This window comes from Argiope bruennichi, chromosome 10 (genome assembly GCF_947563725.1).
Source record: "Argiope bruennichi chromosome 10, qqArgBrue1.1, whole genome shotgun sequence".
Taxonomy (NCBI): Eukaryota; Metazoa; Arthropoda; class Arachnida; order Araneae; family Araneidae; genus Argiope; species Argiope bruennichi.
The window spans coordinates 109444589-109465071 of record NC_079160.1 but is presented as its reverse complement, the minus strand read 5'-3'; the positions used below and the strand labels follow the sequence as shown (position 1 = coordinate 109465071).

Below are 20483 nucleotides of genomic sequence, written 5' to 3'. Positions count from 1 at the left end.
GGATGATAAAGATAAAAGTGCTTATAAATTATAGTTATATAACAATCTTATTTACTTTCTTAGATTCCGCTCGAAACTCATCTAGCAACATGAAGTACTTGGTTCTGTTCGCGGTTGCAGGTAAATATATTTTTTCATTCATTTTAATCACAAGAGATCCTAGTAACTCTTATTTTTTTACTCTAAATTTTTTTAAAGTTCATTCATATATTTTTTCTGCGAAAGGTTTTTAAGATAATGTGTAATAAAAATAGTGCTCTAATTTTGATAACTAGAAAATCTAATCTTATCTTTACTTTCCTTAATTAATTTTTCGTTGGTCTTCAAGCAGTTGTGAAGAATATCATTATTTTAAACAATAAGATGAAAATGGAAGTATATTTATTGAAAAATTAATTAATTATTAATTACATTGGACAATTGTGAAGAATATCATTTCATAAAATAGTAAGATGGAAAAAGAATAACAGTAAAAATAAATAAATGGAAGCTTATTTATTGAAAAATTAATTCATTGCTCATTGGTCTTCAAGCATTTGTAAAGAATATCATTACTTTGAACAGTAAGATGAAAATGGAAGTTTATTTATTGAAAAAATTAATTAACTGTCCATTTATCTTTAAGAAATTGTGAAGAATATAATTACTTTAAACAGTAAGATGAAAATGGAAGTAAATTTATCGGAAAATTAATTAATTGTTCATTGGTCTTCAATAAATTGTGAAGAATAACCTTATTTTAAACAATAAAATGAAAATGGAAGTCTATTTATTGAAAAATTAATTAATTATTCATTATATTGTACAAATGTGAAGAATATCATTTCTTTAAATAGTAAGATGGAATAAGAATAACAGTAAGAATAAATAAATGGAAGCTTATGTATTGAAAAATTAATTCATTGCTCATTGGTCTTCAAGCAGTTGTAAGGAATTTCATTACTTTGAACAGTAAGATGAAAACGGAAGTTTATTTACTGAAAAATTAATTAATTTTTCATTGGTCTTCAAACAGTTGTGAAGAATATCATAGTTTCGATTCATGAGAGAATGGGAACATTTGAAAACAATATGCTAATTCTATAATTATAACTGAAAAGTCAGCAAAAGTTGTCATTTTAACTTATAGAGGCAAGTTATTCAAAGAAAAAAATTTGAAGGTGTCAAAGAATACGACTTTAGTAGAAGAATTATCTGAGTTTAAAGAATCACTTTTTTTAAATTATTTTTATTAATTTGTTCATCTGTCTTTGAATACGGTAACTCTAAAATGGGTATATCTTGATTTCCACGCTACCGCAATTAAAACGACGCCAAAAATAACGCCAAACCAAAAAGAAAGTTTATATGGTTGCTCTTAATTTGAATATTTTTAGAGGTTTTTTTTTCTATGATAAGGCGGCTTATCGCAGTCGCCGTGGAAATCAAATTGTCAAATTGTACCCAAAAATGGAATGAATTACATAGAATTTGCTATACAGTCTTTATGTTCAAATTGGATGTTTGAATTATATTTGATATAAAGTTATCATCTGTCTATGTAAGTGCATCTGAAAGCCATAATTCTGAAACGCAACAAGTTAGAAGGATGAAATTTGTATGGGACTTTGGCTTGTTATAAAACTGTAGATTTTTGTTAAAATTTGAGACAGTCTGGAATTTGAGAAATGTTATATCAAAATGCAATTGCATTTTGACTCACTGTGTTGAAGAACATGACATTACATTGAATTAAAGACATGTTTTCAGTTCAAACTTAAATAATTTTGTATTGAAGATAACTAAAGAATTTCCAAACAAAGGTAATGGATTGAAAAGACGAAATAAAATTTTACCTACAATAGTAATGTTCTGTGGAGATTTATACATTTGAATTATAATTTCTACTACACACATGAAGAGATTTTCCCATAAGAAGCACGAAGTGTTGATACTGATTTTTAGGATATTTTAATTAAATTATAATATATATGTTCAAAAATGTCATATGTGTCACAAAATGAAATATTGTTTCTTGGTATAAAAAGAATGTCCAATAAATTGAAAAATTTAGACCCCTAATTGTTTTTCTTCTTTTTGCTTCGATTTACATTTACTTCTTGTTTGTTTGTTTGTTTCTTATGGCACTTGCCACTGACAAGCCCACTGTTACGAAGACAGCGATTTAAGCCTGATGGGAACGTCTCTTACTATTTATAGCAGCGCCAACTAGGGCCAAGAGTACGACTTTGCCACTTCACGCATCACTCATTCACTTGCACAACCCCTTTTTACAGGAGGGCACATTCACACATCTCACAGATAGTACAACAGAAGAACAACCATGCCCAAACCGGGACTCGAACCCGGGACGCCCAGATCACGGGGAAGACGCGCTACCCCTATGCCAGGACGCCGGCGCATTTACTTCTTTTAATATGATATTTTGTAATAATTTTTTAAACTTATTCGCTGATGAACAAGAGCACTGAAATTTTGTAGAAATGTATGTTCTCGAAGACATTGCAATATTTTAATATTTTGCTGTCTCCCCCTTGATCTGGGCGTCCTGGGTTCGAGTCCCGGTTTGGGCATGGATGTTCTTCCGTTGTTCTATCTGTGAGATGTGCGAATGTGCCCTCCTGTAAAAAGGGGTTGTGCAAGCGAATGAGTGAAGCGTGAGTAGCAAAGTCATACTCTTGACCCTAGTTGGCGCAACTAAAAAAACAAGAGACGCTTCCCCACCGGTTTAAAATCGCTGTCTTCGTAAGAGCGGGCTTGTCCATGGCAAGTGCCGTAAGAAACAACAATAACAATAATATTTTTATAAAGTGTCAATTATAATAATAATTCATAATTTAAGCATTAAAATAGCATTAATTATTATGCAATAATTAATTAATTATTAATTATTTAAAAATTGATTAAAAATAACTTAATATTTATAATAGTGGTTTATGAAATTCATTGAAAAGAAATAGAAAATAATTATATATGATATAAAGTATTACGAAAATAAAAATATACCTTTTTTTGTGCACTGAATTGGAGAAAATAATTCTTTGTATCAAAATCCAGATAAAAAATGCAAAATTGGAGAGTAAAATAATATTTACTGGAAACTATATTATAAGAATATATATAATAATTGTAAGAATGGGAGAATTATGAGAACTTATATAATAAATGAGAACGGCATTTGATTTTACTTAGAATATTTCCAAAAGTTTAACATTTTTGAGATATTTGTTACCACATTTAGATATTTGATTAAAAAATATTTTCTGCATTTTATACGCTAAAAATAGCGATTTTTCAAAAAATCACTTTTATAAATATTTTACTTGAATTATACTGCTTTAGAAGTTGGTACGGATTGTATTTTTATTACTAAGAAATAATTTGAAATTGTGTCTAATTTTCCTTATTTTGTAACGTCCTATATAATATTAACGTATTCAAAATGCAGTTCTTACTTTTATTGAATCCATTAACTTGCTTAGAATTCATTAATTTGCTTGAAAAATTTATGTGCTACTTATTTTAAACTAGCCGCCTTTGGCGACCAGCCGGTTCGCCAATCTTAATGTTCGTTAAAATTTTAATAATTAAATATTTTATGCAATTCCTACTTTCATAGCTTCGTCATCAAAATATTTTAAAACTTCAAATTTTGATTGTCATATAATTCATTCATAATATTATAAAGGCCTTCAGTCATAATGTAATATGTATCTCTCTAATTTTCTGTTAGCACCCGTAGAATTCATGCTTTAAATTAAAGTGGAAAGAATTAATCTTCAATTAATATAATAATATTTTTTACTGAAACAAAGCATTTTTTTTATAATCTGATTACTGAAAATAGTCACTCAGCGTTTAAACTTTATGCGCACTAAAGAATATCGTTTTTAATTTATGTAATATCTCAAGATTTTGTCAACAAAATTTTCTTAGATTCATTATGAGCAGATCGATTAATTAACAATGTTTAATTTTAAATGCATCAAACACTAAAAAAATAAAACGAATCGTTTAAAATAAACGGTTGAAAACAGGTTTTAAAAAAGCTACTTAAAAAAAGATGTACTTAAAACTATAAGCATATACAAAAAATATATAACTAACATAAATACATTTTAATTACAAAAGCATACAACGAACCTAAAAATAATTTAAATCCAGTCTGCATCCGTTGATAATAATTGTCAACACAATGCGGAATTCAGAACACAATGCACATGCGTGAATTTTCAACGCCAGTTACGTAAATACTTGATTTTTTTCTACGCCAGTTGGGGTAACGCTATGCGGTTTAGAAATTTTTAATTTCCTTTATTCTGTTTTATTTTAATTCAAAAGTATTTCAGAATGAATCTGAAAGATTGATTCATTAACAATGTTTCATTTTAAATGCATCAAACATTAAGAAAATAAACAGAATCGTTTGAAATAATCCGCCGAAAAATGTTAACCCTATTCTCATTACTGTTGGGAGAAGAAAAAAAAACTGAAGCCTTACTCATTTGGCGGTGGGGAAAATGGAAGATTTTTTTGGCTGGAAAGTTAGTTTTTAATTAATAATTAAAATTCTAATTAAAATTTCAAAAAAAGGAACCCCAGGTGCACATTCCCAACCTCCAAGGTATACATGTACCAAATTTGGTAGCTGTAGGTCAAACGGTCTGGCCTGTAGAGCGCCAAAACACACACACACACACATTGAGCTTTATTATAAGTATAGATTGCTGATTTGATCAGGAAAAAATTTCAGATTGCAATAAAATTATTTGGATATAATCAACAATTATTTCTAGAATTAATTGAAAAAGAAAGAAGACAGGTTTTCTAGAAATACAACTAATATCTTATAAAAATATATATATAAAAAAATATAAACAGAAAAAAAATAAAAAAAATGCTGTTTTGAGAATTGCAAAGTATAAGATATTTATTTAACGAATTCGAAAGCAGACGATGTCCTAAAATGTCACGGATTTGACAGAAATTCTCCAAGTTAAAGATAATTTTAATAACATCTAAATCAATTTCGGTTTTTAATTAATATTTAGAGACTTACTTTTTTATGAAATTCATTATGATTATATATTTTAAAAGTATTATTTTCTGTACCACATCCTTTAATGACTTGGTTTTATTATCCAGAATTTTTGATATCGAAATATTTTTTACTTTTCCTTTCAATTGTATAAACATATTTGATTTCTTTCATTCTATGAATAATTTCTTTCTACTTTCTAGTAGTTTTTAATATATGTCAAAAATCTTTATTAAAATTATTACGAACTTTGTAATAGCATTTTATTAATTCACTACAAGATTTTTCCTCCCTGTAATAATTAAACTTAATCGAATAATAGATCATATAATTCTGCAAATAGTAAAAATTTAATTGTGTTCGTAAAAAAGGTATACTTAATTTTATTTCTAATATGCCATAATAAGAATGAAAATTATCCGCACTATTTACTCTTTATAACATGGAAGGCACAAAAAGTTGAACTGTGTAAAATGGACGCCATTTTCTATTTAAACCTTAAATATTGAGTTTTCTAATCACATGATATTTTGCTTTCAGCTCTTTTTGGATGCGTCCAATGTGACAAAGAGTGCTTCAGAGGGGTGTTCAAAGAATGTATAAGAGAACCAGTCCCAATGGATCGAATGACTCTCTGTAAGTATCAACTTCTTGTCTGTAGAGAAAACGTTAGAAGACTAATTTTTGAAAAACCATTTTTAAATTATAACAAGTCGTAATTTTATTCAAGCGAAGTACAAATTGCTGTGTACGTTACTTTCGAAATTTGCAGACGAATATTTCTTTGAAAATAACCAAAAATTAAAAAAATTAAAGAAGAGCAAATAATGGGTTGAAAGAACTCAATATTTTTAATAAGCGTTTTTTTCGAGAAAGGTATTATATTCATAATTTATCTTATCAGTTATTGATTCTGCTGTTTTTGTTTTGCCATTTTTTAAAATTTCTATCCGCCATGCTGCTTAAGTTCATAATGTTTAAAAATATGTTTTAAAAACAAAACTCTTTTTCCTAACTGATGTAAATAAAAAATCGTTCTGTTTGAAAAAAAAAGTTTTTCATCAGTCATAAATTTCTTTTTCTGATTGATGTAAATATAAATAGAATATTAATAAATGCCTTTCATCATTTTGTGCAGAAATATCATCTTATTTCGGTCAGTCTTTTAAAACCGGAAGTCCCTCTATTCAAAATTCTTTAACTCCCGCAATTTTCATTATAGCTCCACTAATATTTGTTAGGATATTCTAGCTAATTTTATAACGAGTAATTTGTTCAGTGAAAAAATATTGATGGCCGTTACGAATTTTTTATAAAGCCGGTAATAAACTACGTTAATTAAATAGAGATATCAGTTAAGTCGTAAGCATACGTCGTCTTCAAAAAGTATTTTTGTACTTATAAACTTAAAGGAAATATTGCTGCATGCATTAACAAAAACAAATATTCACAAATAAGAATTTTTATAGCTGTTTTTTAATAAAATTTTAAAAATATACAAAAGCTTTTTATGTGAAAATTCAGTAATCAAAACGAAAAAGAAATTTTATCCCTTAAAGTCTTGATTCAAAAATGCATTAAAAAAATCTATGCGTATTTATAAATATTACGATATTTTGGTCAATTAGATGGATATCTTATAGCCTTCAGTTTCAGAACAGCTTTTGAATGATTGGGTATATAGAGAATAAGCTTTCTTTTTGCTAATACTGCATTCCTTTTTGGTTGCCTCATTATTTTTTTTACTCCTTTTTTCTTATCAATGTTGTATCTATGTATTATGATTTTCAATTCTCTCTAAATATGCCTTTTTGAGTTTCAATCTGGCGAATGGTGGTATTTTCAGGGAATTTACAGATCAAATAGACAAATAATAGGTCAAATAGAAATAAATAGGCAAAATAATAGATCACGTAGACGCAAATAGATTAAAAGTATATGACGTAGACGCAGATAGACAAGATAGTAGGTCAAGTAGACGCAAATAGAAAGGTAGTAAGTAGATAAAACAGACGCAAATAGAAAGAAAGAGATCAAATAGACGAAAATAGACAAGAGAATTAGAGACAATTATCGAGATATTAGAAACAAGTTTTCGAGGATTATCTTAGTAAAATCAAAGTATTTCCAATATCATATTTTGGGTTGATAATTTTTAATTGTAATTATATTTGGATAAGCTGCATAATTCCTTATTACATTAATAAATATCAAACTAAATAATACACGCAAAAACATCAGCATCCTTTACGACTCTAATAATACTTTTAATCTTTTTTCTTCTGTTCTTTATATAATTATGATTCCATCAGAATCAAAAATGTCACATATGCTTTCGTCTACACATGAGAGATCATTCCAATACGTTTTTCGGATTTATGCATCATCGATTTCGCGAAAAAAACCGTAAGCTTTTTATTTCCTTCATAACAAGAAGTTTACTCAAAGATGAACATTTTTGCAATCCAACTAAAATGAACACATTTCGTGTATTTCCAGATAAAATTAAAGCATAAAGCGTTTTACTGTAAATATCTTTAAAGCACTCAAACGTGAATTTTAAACAGTTTTTACCTTCTCATATACATAGTACAGTGAAAGTATGGTAATCGTCAAAAACTTCGAATTCGAAATTTTGACGAATCTCAGCGTTTTAGACCCACCCGAGTTCGAAAAACACATTTTTAGAAAATGTCCGTCTATCTGTGGCAAGGACAACTTAAAATAATTTAAGATGGACAAATTGCTGAAATTTTGTATACGGTCTGTAAAAAAATTTATAATTTCTGTTAAATTTTCAGTAAAATCTGTAGAGAGGAAATGTCGTCTGCCCGGCTGTTCGAATATAAGTTAACACGATAAGTATAAAACGAAGACATCTAGATATATGATTCGATACACAGATTTAATATCTATAGTTTAAACACCTCTCAAATTTTGAACTAAATCCAACTACAAGTTATTTGTCTGTTGTCGGTCTGTACCTTCAGAAACATATAAGCACACTAATTAAAAATCGCATCAACTTAAATATATAAAATTTTGTATGAGATTTTGTGATTATAGCTGTAGTTTTGTGTCAAATTTTTGTTTCAGTGGCTTCAGAAAAACGTCTAAAATATGAATTTGATTTTCGGTTACTATTAACCACGTGTCAAGGGTGTATCGGAAAAAAACTCGCCAAGGATCACACGATAGATACAACTAAAATCATAAATTCACGCCAAAAAGTATTTCGCAACGATTGTATGCCATATAAGGCGTCATGCCAGGCGTTTTTTTTTTTTTTTTTTTTTTTTTTTTTGTATGATAAACTTATTAGAGATTATATGTGAAAGTCGACATGTTCTTACTTTGGCTTTTCTTCTTTCAACTTTTCACATACCGCGTAGTAAAATGCGATAATTTACAATTTAGCGACATACCAATTGGGTTTACCACAACTATGATAAAAAAATAATCACTTTTAGATTGTTGTTTTTTATTTTTAAACGGCTACGGATTATTTTAAAATGATAATTAGAATATTTAGATGTAAGCAGCAAAGATTCTGCCAAACAATTTTCAAATGTAATCAAAAAATAAATTTGAAAAATAGTAATTTTCGTTACGAATTTATCCTCAGTTTTTTGAGGTAATATTACTTTTATGATTCATTTTATTTCTGTCTCCTTGTATTTTAATTTTTTATTAAAAAACAAAATACAATACAATAAAATAAAACCCATTATTTATTTTTTTGAATAACAAGGATATTATATGAAAAAACATTAGATTTCATATTCTAATTCAATTTCAGGTTTCATGTTAGCATTTTTTCTTCATACTTTTTAAATATATGAATTCTTTTGAAAGTCAATGTTGTTTAAAAAAGCAGTGAATTAATTCGGTTGACCATTTTGTGAATTTGAGTATCTCAACGTAAATTTATATATGTATCAACCATGTGAATGCACATTGTGTATTGCACAATAAACAAAGTTCTAGCTCTAGAGGCGTCACTTTTTTTCGCTGGACCAGTAAATAAATAAATAAAAATAATTAAATTGGAGTAAAGGACATAATTCTTTAAGTTCTACATTCAAATGACTGGTAAATGTTGTTTTTAGTAGTATTGTTATTTTTAGTAGTATTATTATATAACTATCACGTGGAAATATTTCTATATTAACTACCATTTAGTGCATCATTCAAATATACAAATGTATGCACAAATATTTATAAAATTTACAAGATATTTTAAAAGTTAACATATCTTGTAAATGATATAGAAAGATTTAATTATCATTTCCTATAATTTATAACAACCAGATTATTAACATTTATATATTACATCGAATTTTAACAATCAGAGAGATAATATATTTTTTTCAATATCCCCACAGTTCCTCCCCCCCCCTTGTGTTTCGGTTCCAGGTAGAAATAAATTTAGAGAAGTTTATACAAAGATAGGCCTAACTTCAGTGAAATGACATTACAATAAATATTTTGTCTTCTTTTCTTTGTATTCTATCGATTTAAACAATCGGTTAGATAATATCGTTTTCCCCATATCCTCTTAAGCATTTCCTCCCTTGTATTTCGGTTCCTTGTAGAAATAAAAATTTAGAGATGTTTATACAAAGATATACATGACTTTAGTGAAATGACATTACAATATATATCTATTCTTTTCTTCTATTCTTTGTTTTTAGATTTGTTTAAATATTATTTCACTTTATTTATTTATATTTATATTGTTATTAGTGTCATCATTGGTTAATCATCGGTTTAAGCTAGATAGAATTCCCATTTATGTATTGAAAGTTCACATGATGACATTTATCAATCTATTTTTTTTCAGGCGATGAAGTCAAATACCAGGTAGATTGTGTTGCTCGCGTTTCAAATGAATGCAACATGCCCTTCAAAGCAGATGCCGATAAACTCAAAACAGGTGTTATGAGAGTTTGTACACTTGATGCCATCAAACAATGTAAGAAAATTCATTATGTCAACAATTATTTCTATAAATTTTTTTATCCTCCATTTAAGCTAAAGTAGATTCTATTAGACACTCTCATAAACTTTTTTCATTTGTTAAATGAAGTTTTGTATAAATACATTTTATACAAAATACCAATTAGATATTTTTATCTAAACTTTTAAACTAAATATTATATATAAATATATATAATTTTGTTTAGATTTATTATAGAGAATATATATATATATATATATATATATATATATATATATATATATATATATATATATATATATAAGGTGTGTTTCAAATTTTTAGGGACACCATATAAAAACATAAAATCGAAATAATTTTTACATAATATCTGTAAAAACTTCTTTGAAAAACATAAAAATTAAATATAATAAAAAAATCTAAAATAATTAAATAAATATCAATGCTAATAAAAGAAGAAATTACAAAAAAATGCCAAATTTGTTTTTCAAATTTTTAGGGACAGCTAGATGAGATGGTATATAAATTCAAGTTAAATCTTTATTATTGCTCATTTTCATTTACTACCAGTTGTTTTAATAACTTAAAAAAGCTTATATTGAAAACGTCCTCGTTAGTACTTAATTTTTTGCCGAAGAAATATGGCTAAAGGGAAATGGTTATCAGATCTTGAAAAAGGCCAAATAAAAGCTTATTACAGCGAAAAAGTCTTTGAGAAATATTGCAGCCCTCATAAAACGTTCAAAACGTGCTGTGGAAAATTATGTGAAGCAGTTAAATGTGAAATCAACTGCCATTCAAAAGCGAGGACCTAAGCCAAAGCTCGATTCACGTACCCGCAGGAGAATTATTCAGAAATGTGTAAATGAAAAATCGTCAGTACGAAAAGTAACAAAAGAATTGAAACTGCTATGTTCTCACACTACTGTTTGGAGGTCAATCAAGAGCAATAAAAACATGAAATATGCGAAAAAGGCTTGCAAACCACCACTTGCCAAACAACACAAATTACAACCTTTATTCTGGGCAAAGGAATACATGCATTTCAAAGATGAGTGGATAGAAGTCATGTTCAGTGACGAGAAGAAGTTTAATCTAGATGGGCCAGACGGTTGGAGATATTACTGGCATGATCTAAGAAAAGAACCAGAGATTTTCTCCAAAAGGCAAATGGGTGGTGGATCTGTTATGATTTGGGGAGCGTTTAGCTTCAATGGTACATGCGAAATGGCATTTGTGAATGAAAGAATGGATTCTGATCGATACCAAAAAATGTTACAAACACATTTACTTAATGCAGGACTTGAAATATGTGGTCCAAATTGGACTTTTCAATAAGATAATGCATCTATGCACAGCTCAAAATCAACAAAAAAAGTGGTTTAGAGATAACAATGTGAAAGTTATGGATTGGCCAGCTAGAAGCCCTGATTTAAACCCCATTGGAAATCTATGGGGTCTTTTGTCAAGAACAGTTTATGAAGGAGGGCGTCAATTTTATTCGAAAATGCAACTTCAACAAGCAATAATGAAAGCTTGGTGTTCTCTGGATCCAACACTTCTTCAGAACCTAATATATTCCATGCCAAACAGAATATATGATGTCATAAAAAAAAATGTTGCTAATATTGAACGGTAAAAAAGTTTAATTTGAAGTTTTGAAGCTTTTAATTCCACTGTCCCTAAAAATGTGAAACACAAAATTTGTGCTGCTCTTTTGTTTAGTTATTTCAAAGTTGAAATTTATTTGTGTAATCTTTATTTGTTTAATCTAAATTATCTTACAATATTTATTTTTGTTATTATCTAACTTGTTTCAGAAATAAATGTCAAATATATATATATATATATATATATATATGTATATATATATATATATATATATATATATATATATATATATATATATATATATATATATATATATATATATATATATATATATATATATATATATATATATATATATATATATATATATATAAATATAATTTTTAACTAAATATTATCAGCTAAAAGTTTTAATTGTATTTAAAGTTTTTCCATAATATATTAAATTACATTAAAAATTATATGTATTTCCATAATATATAAATATACAAAAACTCTTCATATCCGTATAAATATATTTCAAAGATTTAAAAATTTGTTATTTGCTGTGAAGCTGCTGTAATTTAATATATAATATTCCTTTTTTATGAATGCTTGCTTTTATTTTTATTGTTACAATTACAGCGATAATGCAAAAATAAATACATTCAAAAAATTTAAAAAAAAGCAATTCTTTTATCTTAAAATTGCTCTTTTATTTAAAATTTGTTCTTTGAAATGTTAAGGAGTTTCATTGTCAATTTTTCCGTAAATTCACAAACAGTTGGTACCATTCATATCAAAATTATATTAAATTATTAATTAAAAATTAACGGCTTGCCAATATAAGAATATAGAAATGTCATTTGAAACATCTAAGTACTGAAAATTTAAGAAAAAATCTTCCTTATCAAAAAGTGAGGAGGAATCTATAATAAGATTTCATCTTTATATGCATAAAGTAAGATACATGTTTGAAAAAGAGATCATATTAAAAAAAATGATATTCACGATAAATTAACGTGTATAAGTTGCAAAATACGTTGTCTCCTGTTACTTTTCACGATACAATAGAAATGGATTTTAACTTAGTAAACAATGTAAGTGCTAGTGTTACTAGTAATGAATGAAGTGAAAATGATAAAGGTATAATGATATTAATGTAATTGTTATTGATATGTTTTTAAGTGCCTACTACATACACTTTCATTTTTGCTAATATATACTATATCTACTTTTATTTTGATTCAGGGTTTCTTAAAGAAAAACCTTGCTTCAGGAAATCTGTCAACGACAGCCAGTGTACTGGTCCCCTGGATGAAGCCACGAGTAACCTCAAGACTTCTGAAGATTCCATCAGGGCGAACAAAAAGGTTTGCAAGTAAGTAGTTTCATTATATTCGTAAGAAAAAAAGATAAGAGAATGGTAAACAATGAAGTTATATGGCCTTCTTTCTTTCTCCCCCCCCATACCTAACCATAAAACGGGAACTAAATTGTTGTCATAGATAGCAAATTAAATCAGTGAATTTATAACTTTCTCATCTGCTTCCTCTTTTCAACTGAAATAGTTACATCGACTGGGCAGCTTCATCAGTGAAATTAAGAAAAAAATCACAAGGTGCTATATCGAGTGAATATGGAGTGTTTGCTGCGTATATTTTACAAAAAAAGAGTCAGGAATAGTAATGGCACTGTGAGAAACATATTACAATTTTGCAAATCTCGTAAATTATTTTACCTCATTTCTCATAATTTTCGGTGAGTTCTTTCACCCAATGAGGTAAAATTCTTCAATAATATTCTGTTTTGAAATTTTTACAGCTTAGTACAAATTTAAATACACAGCACCTTTACAAAAACGAATACCGTTAAAGCTAATTTGATTTTTGAGTAGCGTTAATACGTTCATAATGGTCTTTTAAGTTCTTGTTCGATCTTTTAAGCATATTTTTCCATTTCAAATTTCTATTATCAAAATCATTCATTCGTTTTATAACAGTTAATAAAAATTCTTATAAAAAACTCGGTTTGTGAAATCATTTTCTTATGTACTTGAATTTGTTTGGGATAAATTCAAGATTCTTATAAAATTTAGAGAAGTGAAATCTCTTAAGTCTTTCAAAATTACATGACAAACAAAAGAAAATTATATGAATCATATTTTTAACATGTCTCTGATTATTAAACCATGATCACTAATCGCCAATTCATAGATCGAAACAATCTTTTCTTGTGATAAGGTCTAAGTTTTGTTACCAGAAGTTCTTAAGTTCAAGAACTCATTTCACCAAAGTGCCGCCATTTAAACGAGTGTGGTGCTTATTAATTGCGACGTGGATAAATATCCTTCGGCTGGTATGATGAGGAAGTTTGGAGAGGAGAAGTGTGCCTCCTCAAGTGTTATCCTCATCAACTGACCATAATTCAAAACTATGAGGTCCATCCCAAAGTAGCTTCAGTGTTGCTTTGAAACGGAATGTAGTGAAATGAAACTAAACTGATCGGCATTTTGGTTATTAATCGAAATGTGTATGTGTATGTATGTATGTGTAAAGGGGTGGGGTCTACCAGAATAACATAATGACAAAATTTCTAACTTCTATTTTTTAATTATTTTTAACTTTTAATATTTTACATCTTTAAAGGATTTTTACAATATTTTAAATTCTTTTTTATATAAAGTGCATTACTGTAAAAATTTAATGCACGTTCTTTGCGTTATGGCATTCAATATTTTGGAAAATCGACATGGTTAAAATTATCATATCATTAAAAACAAATCAATATTCTAAACGGTAACAAGAAATCCAATATTGCGTATTACCAGATTTTTATAAAAGAAGTAGAAACATTGTAAAAATTTATGCAAGCAATATCTAATATATATTTTTCACAGCTACATTACTTTCCATTTGTAGGTTATTCGAACCTTACTCAAACTGCGTAGAAGAGAAAGTTGAAAATAACTGTGGAAGAGCAGCTCAATTTTTGTTCGACTGGGTTTACAAGCCTTTCCGAAGCATGAGTAATTCTCTTTGCGAGGAGTTGATTCTTCCAGCAGATGAGAAAGACAGCCGACCTGACAACTTCGGACTCCTCAATATTTATTACACTGTAGTAGGACTCTTTTTTGCTTCTTAAATAAACATAAAAATGTATAAATTTATAAATTTATAAAATAAATGCCATGACTATAATGGTCTGTTTTATTTTCTTAATAATTTTTCATAAATAAGTTTACTGATGAAAACCCAAAGCAAAAGGTTTGAGATCATATATATTATGCTACCAGTTTCAAGTCATTGAAATAACAATAGCTATTGCAAAGCACAAAATAAGTGAATAAAAATAGTAGGTATTAAATGTAAAACTTTAATTCTGCTATTTTTCTGAAATTTGAAACTTTATTCTTAAAAAGTGATTAGTTATTCATTATTCAAAATACACTGATTCTCTAGCTAATACTTATTCCCATGCGTTTAGTAGTCGTCAGAAACCATCTCGAGAAAACGATAAGTCTTTTGGGGCGATCCTGCAATTGACTTATTTTTGGACTTCATAAGAATCGAAATGCTGATTAGTCAGACCGTATGCCATCGTTCGAAACAAATTGTAGTCGGAAGGATCAACGTTTGGTGAATACGGTGGGTGAGGCAACATCACGTGTTTTAGTGTTTTCAAATATGTCTGGACCGATCTTGAGATATGTGATAGAGCATTGGCATGCTGGATGATAACGTTGTTCGAATTTCTCTTGATACTAAAACCGTTTCCCCTTCAGTGCTCTGCTTAAAAGCACCATTTGCGTCCGATACAAATCTCTTGTAGTAGTTTTAATAGTATAGTAATAGTATATCGCAATAAACTGTTTTCAACAAATGCTGAATATAACTTATAAATCGGGAATATTTGGTCTGAAATATTGAAACCACTCACGACGTTTTCTTTCTTTAAGAGCATAGTGACGGTATATAAATGAAAGCATTCGATTCGCCTCACATTTCAGTTTTCTTCAAAGTTAAGTAGAAAATCAAAATATGTTGAAATTACCGGAATTCGGTAATTTCAACTGATATTTTGATTCAGTATAAATTTATGATGTAAACACAATTTGGTGCTATCATTACGTTGACAGATGTCCAAGCTTATTGAGTGACATTTCTGATTTATTGATTTCGATCACCACTTACCACTGCAGCTATTTATCGGAAATTGGTAGTGGCAAAAACAAACAACAAGTATAATTAATAATTAATGTTCTTGATTATTTTTAAAATGCTTATTTTAGTTTTGTTATTGACTTGGTGAATTATCAGCAGAATTCTAATCTATAAACGTGATTATAAGTAAAGCAATCGATGCACAGTGCAATGGATCGAAGGCTAATATATAAAGGGCGTCCCAAAATTAAAGCAATATTTGAATATGCCACCTTTCGTGTAATAAAGTGTAGAAAACCCTATTAAAAAATCATTTGACAGCTGATAGTTTAGGGTTAGTAAAAAGGGAGAATTACGTGGTAGAACAACGTGTTAACGCAAGATTTGAATAAAAAAATAGGGTTTTTTTTTATTAAAATTGTTATTTTTTATTGAATCTTGAAGTACTCAGATTAAGGTCATATATGGAAGTACACATAAGGAAAATGGTCTCCATGGCTTTTTTGGTACACTTTGTCGAAATTTTCCATGACTATATTGCATAAATGTGGTTGAATTTCGTTGATGCAGCATTGAATTCCTTCCTTCCATGCATGGATGCTTGTTGGCTTGTTGAAATACACTTTTCAAATAACCCCATAAAATGAAATACAATGATGTTAAATCACGCGATCTGGGCGCCACTTCTCAGATTTTTTAACTGTGACCTCCAGACTTTCATTATTTTTGAAATATTGTTCAACAATGGGAACACGTTGTTCTATCCTGTAAAGTACCATTTTTGCTAACCCAGCTTGTGCATAGCTTTTTAATAGGGTTGCCAACACTTTACTGCAGGAATAGTGGCAAATTCAAATCTTCAGTTAATTTTGTGACGCTCTTTATATATAAATCTTATTGCTAATATTTTCTATAACATATTTCTCAAATTTTATATGATATGATTGAAAATTGTGATGTACAAAATGCTGTTTTTAAAACCTGAGTTAATATAAAAGGAACAGAAAATTCGAAGAATTCTTAGTTTTATATATGCTATAAGTATGACACTTTTTTTAGATAAAATCATACAGAAGCATATAGTTACATTGGGTATAAAGAGGCAAGACAATATAATGAGGTGAAATAGAGTATTCGAATTCAGGCTTCATTACTTCTGCTTTCTGGATGACAGAGTCGTAATTATGCTCCAAATGAAGAAGAAGAATTGCCATATTGGCTATACTGTTGCTAATGTGTGTTTGTATTACAATTCCAGAGTGCTTATGTTCTTTTTTTTATAACCAACCGTTATTAAAAGTTATTGCAGTTGTATCAATTCTACTTAGTCCAGTATATTATATGCTAGCTTCGTCATTTATATTCTAACAAATAATAATGATCTATATGAATAGTAACGTGGTTCCGTTCTTTTATTATAAATTTTACCTGGTCTTGCCAATGGTAATGTGTTTCCGTCCCTTCATTATAAATTCTTCACCGCAACACTATGGTCTTGACAATAGTGTTGCGGTGCTGTTTCTTGTTATAAATTCTATCTAGACTTGTCTTTTGCATTTAAGTCTAAAATATAATTATTCTGAAGGATATAATATCTTGAGATCTCATTCAGAGAAAGATAAATCCACAGTGTTTAAAGCATGGAAGACAATCGATAATTATTCTGAAGGATATAATATCTTGAGATCTCATTCAGAGAAAGATAAATCCACAGTGTTTAAAGCATGGAAGGGGTGACTGAAAAAAAGTGTTCAGGTAGAATAGGATACTTGAGAGCAACAAAAGCTTCCAATATTCCACTGAGAAGTTTGAGTAAAATTACTCCAGTAAACCAAATATTTCCAATAAAGCGGCTATAAATAGTAGATTTGACCTTGCAACCATGTATTTTCTGAATAACAAGAACATTTTTTTTTTTTTACTATATCATATAATGTTGAGGAAGAATTTATCAATTTGGTTTAACTTTTCAAGATGTTCGATGATTAAAAATTTTGTAATTAAAAACAAATTTTTATTATGAATTCATTTATAGAATTAACAGGAACGGAATTAAATGGCAAAAGATTTTTTAAAAATGTATGAGATCAAGATTTTCTACGATTTGTAGGAAGCATTTCAACATCAAGAGCTATAAATTTCAATAAATAATAAATAGGCTTCTATTAGGTGCTTTCATGGATTTTAATCAGCGACATCTATTGGCAAACATGCGAAGATTCTATATAAACGATAATGGTTTTGGGTTTGACCAATTTACTAATTTACTATTACTTATAATCATTTTGAAAGTTTTCCCATTTAGTATTATTCAGTTAATCCAGAGTATAAAGAGCCCAATCATGGGACGCTCCAAATTGCATTTTTGACAATCAGTGCTTTTTTTTTTGTTTGATATGAAGAAATCTGCTGCCCTAAGACTGTTTTAGAAATTTATGGAGATGCTGCTTCGTCATATCTTATTTATCGGCTTTGGTTTTAACGATTTAAGAGTGATGATTTCGAGGTTAATAACAAAGAACGGCCTGGAGGAACAAGAAAGTTCGAAGACAATCGATTTCAAGATTTACTGCACAAAAATGGGAAAAAAATTGTTTAAAATGAAGGAAAATATTTTGATTGATATATATTGCATCAATTTTTCTCAATAAATATCTTTTTAAAGTGAAACAAATGGTCAAAATACATGCAAGCACCTCATAGAAATGTTTTGATTTGTCAAAGGCTTTGCACGCGAAACAAATATTTTTCCCCGGGCAGTGTTTTTAATATCGATGCTACAAGAATATCCATTTAGTCTATCTAATCATTAAAAATTATTGTTTAAGAGGGAACCAATCAGGTCGGGGCATTGATATACGATGAATAGTGTATATTAATTACTGCTGAGTTATATGTGGATTTCGTCGGCAACTTTATACGAATTTTCCTTTTTATATTTCGAAAAGGAGAAAACCCCATAATTTTCGATGATGCTATCATCTTTTCATAATATAATTTGCCTGTAGAGATGGAAATAAAAAAATTGTGTTTTTTTAACTAATTAATGAATTTCTAAACTTTATACTATTCTCTAATCTATCAACCAGAAATTCTAGATTTCTTGATTTTTGATGTTCATCTAATTCGTATGAAGTTATTCATTCCGATCAGCAATATTCGGTAAAACCATATTACTTTTCTGCGCTGACGCACATGACGTCCATAGAATACAGCAACTGGACACATAGACAACATGTTTCTATAAAAAGCCATTACCTTCATCCGGTGAACACGATGAAAGCACATTAGGCATTGATTGTTAAATAATCATTATGTTGTTCCAAACTCGAACAAAAGAAAAAAAGCGGATGTAATATCGAATGTGTCTTGGTTGGCATAAAAATATTGCCGTAGAGTAGAGGAAGAAGTCAATAACTTTGCATTTGGATTTTGTAATAAAACATTCTTGAACTATCGTATTGAATAAAAAGAAATGTCTACTACTTTTCCTATAAAAATATAATTCTCCTTACTTCCCATAATACTAAGATGTACATCCAGTCTTACCCCCACTTCTTCTTGTGGAAAGCCGACCACCCCGTAACCACTGAACAAAGCAGTATCGACAGGATTTGTTTGTGGCCGATTGCTGTCTTTATCAAATTTCATCCATGTCATTACTAGCTAATGTACCAAAGATATCCTCTTCGAGGGAGATGTCCCACAATCAGAAAGTGGTCAATATATGCCTTCCTCCTCATTTCCCCCTACAGCTATCATCCTACTTAACAAGGAGCAAGCCACTACTCTGAGAACATATCAAAATTCTCTTTATCCCTCCAAATGTGCGTTCCACAAAAAAAAAAAAAAAAAAAAAAAAAAGAGGTAAAAGTCTTACCCCACTAATAGCGAAAAAACAGATTCGAAATTTTTAATTAAATACTTTAAGTTAACCAAGGAAGTAATTGGATGCTGCATGAGTTCGTTCTCACATAACCCTTTGCGACGCAGTGTGCCATTACATAGAACACCCAACTTCGTTCGCTTCTAAAATCATTAAAATCAACTCTAAATGGAAAACAATATGTTTAAGTATCACTTTTAACCTCCTTTTTTAATAATAGATTACAATTTAAATTAAGCTGATCCATAATTTTTAGAAATAGCATGCTATGTGAAAACCTATTTTTTCAAAGAATTTCATCATTTTTTTTTGTAGTAAAAAATAATTATTAAAAAAATAATTTCAATCCTGAACTATTTATTATATATATATTTTTAAATTTTTCATACAAAAAGCATACGTTTAATTGTTGGATAAAACTAGATGTTCCATCTGCTGGAACACTGCAGCGATCATGTTACTCGACGAAACGCTATGCCGGAAAGAAAACATCTGTGTCTTCATTTCCTGTCCTTCTCCGTTTTTCGTGGAAAATGAAGTTAATTCAAAGAATAGGGTTTGAGGGGGATCAGAATGTTTGGAAATGAGCAATACTTAATCTGGGGCTGACATTTTGGGAGTTTTCTATCTATCTTTTTTTATCTGTAGCCTTTGCAATCTTTATTTAGAGTTGCGTGGATTTTCCGCTCTTTACTTTGAGTTTCGCTAAGGTTCGTTTTATATAATAGTGTAAATATTTTTAATTATATATATTATATCTTATTTTTTACTTTTAACATAACTATAGTCTTTTTGTAAATTAAGTGCATTAAAAATGAAGTTAAAGGATCAACCAAATTTTTCCTA

At 28.7% G+C, this 20483-nt stretch overlaps 1 protein-coding gene across 1 annotated transcript; it reads left to right on the top strand.

Annotated features, from left to right (window-relative positions):
- Positions 1-6: 6 nt before the first annotated feature.
- Positions 7-14788, top strand: LOC129988993 (uncharacterized). Its single transcript, XM_056097292.1, has 5 exons — positions 7-120; positions 5579-5674; positions 9882-10013; positions 12840-12969; positions 14510-14788. Exons 1-5 carry the CDS (start codon positions 90-92, stop codon positions 14730-14732), a joined length of 612 nt encoding a protein of 203 aa, XP_055953267.1. The 5' UTR covers positions 7-89; the 3' UTR covers positions 14733-14788.
- The last annotated feature ends 5695 nt before the right edge of the window (positions 14789-20483 follow it).

Bases quoted from the DNA above. Each gene is read 5' to 3' on its own strand.
- LOC129988993 (XM_056097292.1), top strand. From the start codon at position 90: ATGAAGTACTTGGTTCTGTTCGCGGTTGCAG. The intron at 10,014-12,839 runs GTAAGAAAATTC...ATTTTGATTCAG, and splicing joins ACTTGATGCCATCAAACAAT to GGTTTCTTAAAGAAAAACCT. The intron at 12,970-14,509 runs GTAAGTAGTTTC...TTCCATTTGTAG, and splicing joins GCGAACAAAAAGGTTTGCAA to GTTATTCGAACCTTACTCAA.